At 44.9% G+C, this 4,829-nt stretch overlaps 1 protein-coding gene across 1 annotated transcript in view; it reads right to left on the reverse strand.

The window, feature by feature from the left end:
• Positions 1–1,203: 1,203 nt before the first annotated feature.
• GNB5 (G protein subunit beta 5) overlaps positions 1,204–4,829 on the reverse strand; it is a 33,100-nt gene continuing 29,474 nt past the window's right edge. Inside the window, exons 9-11 of the mRNA XM_081048869.1 lie at positions 4,517–4,613; positions 3,416–3,582; positions 1,204–2,157 (exon numbers count right to left, since the gene is read on the reverse strand). Of these exons, the coding sequence (XP_080904995.1) occupies positions 2,146–2,157; positions 3,416–3,582; positions 4,517–4,613 (276 nt within the window). The 3' untranslated portion in view covers positions 1,204–2,145. The remainder of the gene's footprint in view (positions 2,158–3,415; positions 3,583–4,516; positions 4,614–4,829) is intronic.

A 4,829-nucleotide genomic window follows, 5' to 3' on the forward strand; every position in this document is an offset into this window, starting at 1 on the left:
GCTACAGCTGACGGCCAACTAGCCACAGCCCACGGCCATCTACTACCCAAGCCAGCACCTTTCCACGTGAGGCCGAGAGCCTGGAAACTGCCCTCTGGGGCTCTGTCCCCACACATCTATACTGAAGAGGCTCCCGTCTCTCCAAACGTATAAGCCTGAATTTGTTCCCCCTCAGTCTAGGTGACTTTTTCTTTGCCCTGTCTTCCTTCCCTTCTGGGAGGCCCTAGTCCGAGTGCAGAGACACAATAGGGTCTGTGGGAGAGAAGGAAGGGCATGCCATAACTAGAAGACCAGGAGCAAACTGGAATGTGCTGGGAGCAGAGCTCAGGAATTCCATGGGGCACACTGTGGGGCCTGTCACCTTCAGCAGCTAGCAGGAGCTGGGGAGACCTTGTGCCCATTTCCCCCAGCCCCTGCCCAGATGAATCCACTGGAGGAAGAGGAAAACAGTGACTGAAAAATGGTCCTTTTGGACCATGCTTCTTTCTTTCCTCTGGGCTCTTCGGAGGCAGAGCCCCTTTCTCTCTCTACTCCAGGGCCTGCTGTGCAGTAAAAGTCTCAGTATATATTTGGTTGGCAAATGACTGAATATAACCATTTAGTTTATTTAAAGAGAACTGATGGCTGATTTTTGACTGACTGGTCCATTATGATACCTGACCAAGGTTTTGAGGGTGGTCCTGGTACACTCCCTTAGGTTGACAGGAGCACCAGGTCTAGGCCTGTTTGATGGCTGTGCTGGCTCCCGCTCCACAACGGTGTTTCTAAGCAGCAAGGGCCTGGGGCTGGGCCTGCAAAGCCAGAATTGTCACTAGGAGAAGGGCCAGGCTGGAGCAGAGCTAAGAGAGGAGACCTGATGACCCAGGGGACTCAGAATACACAGCCCTCCCTCAGGTACCACAGAACCTGGCCCCTCAGACCCCGGGCCACCCACAGGGCAAGCCCCACCCTGGAATGATTTTTAGTGTCTGAGGTGACTTTTTATTTCCCTAAGTAATGCATGCCTTCTTTATGAATGAGGAATTTTCTAAAACAAAGAATAAGCCTCTACACTTTTAAAAACAAACAGAGGGGGGAAAAAAAGGAAAAGAAGGGATCCTATAACAAAAACATTTGGTATTTTTCCAGAAGGAACTGCAGAATTTCAAATAAAGACATCTTTTATGCTATTTCTTCCTCAGTATAAGAGAAACAAAGACATCATTTGAGACATAGCAATTAATTTGTATAATTATACAATAATGCAATAAATATGAGTATAATGGATATGGACAAAGACCCACTTTAGGCTGAGTAGATACTACTAACCCTAATGTGTCTAATACTAGTAATAGATTTTTATATGTTTACTGTCTTGTGTTCCCATACAGAAAGGTTTGGGTTGTTCTGAAAAGCATTTTTGTCACAAACAGCATTTAGCTTTTCCCTCGAAAGAAAATATTCTGTCCAAGTGATAACAGTGATACATCACATTATCACATAATTTGTAATCAAACATTCTGTCCATTGTATGCATATCTCTGTTTCATTTATAACAGTGCACATAGATGAAAATGTTTTATCTGGAAAAAAACAATAGGATGCAGGACTGAAAAAGATCCTTTACAATAAAAACACATTGAAAAAAAGTGATTTTGTCTAATTACATTTGGAATTGGAACTTTCTTCTATCACAGATCAATTAACACAGTCCTTCTCATACAATCCCCTAAAATTAGCACTTCTGGAAGGTTCCAAAAGTCACAGTGCACACTGAGAAAAAAATCAGATTTTAAAGTGCTCTGGAAACAAATTTGATTCAAGGAAATAATATGGACTGTATTAAATGCTGAATTCTGTTGGTAATAGAGTTGACATTAGTATAATTAAGAATAACCTTAAAAACAAATACATTTCAAAAAGTGTTCAAAACGAGAAAGATTGTACTTGAAGATGTTCTCCTAGTGCTGAAGGCTCACAGTAGTATTTTTCCAGGGGTGGTAGTTTTAATAGTAATATTGGAGATGTTTGGTGAACTTTCAACCATGGAGTTGCGCCCTTTAGCTAAGGTGTGACAAACTCTCAAATCATCCAGAAGTAAGGTCTATTTACACGTGACAATTTCAAATTCTATCCTCAGATGCCTATCTATGCATTCGAAAACGATTATGCCCAGACCTGCAAAGACACAGATAACTGTTAGTCCCTTAGTAGTTAACGACTTGTGAGTTTAAAGAGACACAAAGTCTCTTACACACACACACACACACACACACACTCCATACAGAGTAGAGCATTCTCATGTCTTGGGAAAATAACACTTTATTCTCAGCAACTCAAAGGTGCTTCTTAGGACCCGACTGCCCCTCCCCCTGAGTTAATCGTCTGAAGGGCATCTGTGGCCTCCTTACTAGGACGTGGTTACTCTTAGGATGACAACTGAAATCAACTGTACCCCCACAGCTCACTGGGTCCATTAACACAACTACACTAATTTAGAAAACTCTTGCCCAGGAAGATGAAGTCACAAATAACTTTACTGTTTGTTTCAGGAACTTTGCAAAAATCATTCTATCTATTTACCCTAAGACTAGACTACTCAATCAAGTACACTCTTTAGAAGAGACACTCACTTCTCAGAACAATAAAGAGCATCAAATTACTGGTCACCTTTCAAGACTGTCTTCGAAACGCTCTCCCAGCCCTCAGCCCGTGCCCAGCAATCTTAAACCAGTATGCCACAAATTTGTCCCATCCTGATTAAGTCCCTCAACCAAAAGACCTGCCTTAAACCCCTAAAATCTCATAAATATCTGCCTTTGCTCTCCCCTTCTGAGCTGCGACTAAGACTGTCAAGCTTGTAACCTTCCACACCGTGGTAAGTTTTGCTTTATGAACAGACTATTTTGGCGGTATTTCTGGGGAGCCAACATCTGACAATGTCATGGAGCTCTTTGAGAATTTAATAAAAGCCATGAGGACACTTCCTGGAAAAATGCACACACACACAATTTGGCATATAATTTGAGGGGCTTCATGGGCCTCCTAAAGCCTCTCTGTGGTTTCACGGGGGTCTGTGAGCACAGAAGAACCCTGCACTTCTGGGAGGCGAGACTGGCCATTTGCTGTGTCAAAGGCTAGACTAAGAATCAGACTTTTAGGGTCAAAAGGAACCTTTTGAATCACCTCGCCCAACTATTCCTCAACTACATGCTGATACCTAAGTGTTTAATCTATGCTTGAACTCCTGCATTGATGGGGAAACTCACTACCTCTCCCAGCCACTCACTCCTCCTGTGGCTATGAGCAGAGCTGAAATTAGAGCTCTGCTTGGCTGCCTGGGCCTATCCTGGCTTACTCTGACCTCTGCTTGTTCAAGAAAGCCAATCGTTCCTCCTCTCACACACTGAGAAAAATAGAAAAACTTCTCTCTTACTCTTAGGGTATGATCCCAGGATCCTGAGCAAAAAGCAGTCCCATCAGGGGAAACTCGTAGAGTACTAACGCGGTTTTCATGTCCAAACAGGATGGAGACTCGGGATCCCTTGAGAACATCCCAGACATTGATGGTATAATCGTTGTAGCCAGCAAACAGCAGGCGACCTGGAAGCAGGAGGATATGATGATTCCTTCCTTCCTGTTTTTCTTTTCATGACTCTCACTCCCTCACTTGCTCACTCATTTGTTCTTTCAATCGTTCGTTCATTCATTCAACCAACCAACCAACACTGATTTAGTGCCCACTATGTACCAGGCACTGTGCTTTGTTTGCCCTGGCGATTCAAAGAGGAGAACGTGTGCTGCTGCCCCCTGTGGTGGGCGGTGGTGGGTGGCGGACACATAAACCATTGTGGCACTGTGTAGTAAGGGCTATAATGGAAGTGCTCAGGTATGTGTAACATGCTATGTGATCATAAAGGAAAGGGGATGAAGGAGGGCACGGCAGAGGAAGCAACATTGGAGTTGGCTCTTGACGGTTGAATAGGAGTTTGCTGTGCAGAGAAGGGAGAGAAAAGACGTTGCAGGCAGCAGTAGCAGCATGCAGTTGTAGAACAGCGGGTGTCCGGGACTGAGTGGTCCAGTGACCCAGCATATCAGGGCTGCCTTAACGTTCACTAGCAGCCTCCCCAGCTGTGAGGGCAGAGGTGCCATTGAGCTTCAGAGCACTGAGAAAGGGACTCTTGCTTTATCTTCTCCTCCTCTGAAAAAATTCCCTTTTGGAGTATGAAGAAGAGAATGGAAGGCTGGAGAGGAAAAGCCTAAGGCACTGCCCATGAGTGCTGATCCATCATTGTCTCGGAGAACAGTATTAGGTGGGCACAGCCCTAACTTCCCGAAGTGAAAGAGGCTGGGGGAAGCTGCTGAGGGCACGGTGAAGTGGGGGTGGGGGTGCAGTGGAGGAAAACTGGCACAAAAGTAGACCATTTAGCATATTGGCCCACAGGGAGTTTAGCTGAGGGGCCACTTGATAGAGAGCTGGGTCTCATTTAGGTCCCGTTTTACAGTCCTGGGAAAAGTTTCTGAAATCAAATCTTACCACTGAGGGAGAAGTCCACGCTGGATGCTCCAAAGATGATGCTCTCTTTGGAATAGATGGCGACCTCCCTGTCTGCCCGGAGGTCGTAGAGGCGACACTGTGGTGCAGACAGACAAGGAAGCATTTACTTCTGGCTCCAGCTGGGGACACGATGACCACAGAGCTACCAGCAGGTGCTTGTGTAGTTTGAGAGGTAAGGGAAATACCTCTTTCAGTTTCTTTCCTAGTATTTTCTCCCTCAATCCTGTTCCTTATTAATCTCTAGGGATCACTGGAGACTTAAAGAAATAGTAAACACAGGTTTCTTTGAGTA

The sequence above is a fragment of the Rhinolophus hipposideros genome (assembly GCF_964194185.1).
Source record: "Rhinolophus hipposideros genome assembly, chromosome: 5".
Taxonomy (NCBI): domain Eukaryota; kingdom Metazoa; phylum Chordata; class Mammalia; order Chiroptera; family Rhinolophidae; genus Rhinolophus; species Rhinolophus hipposideros.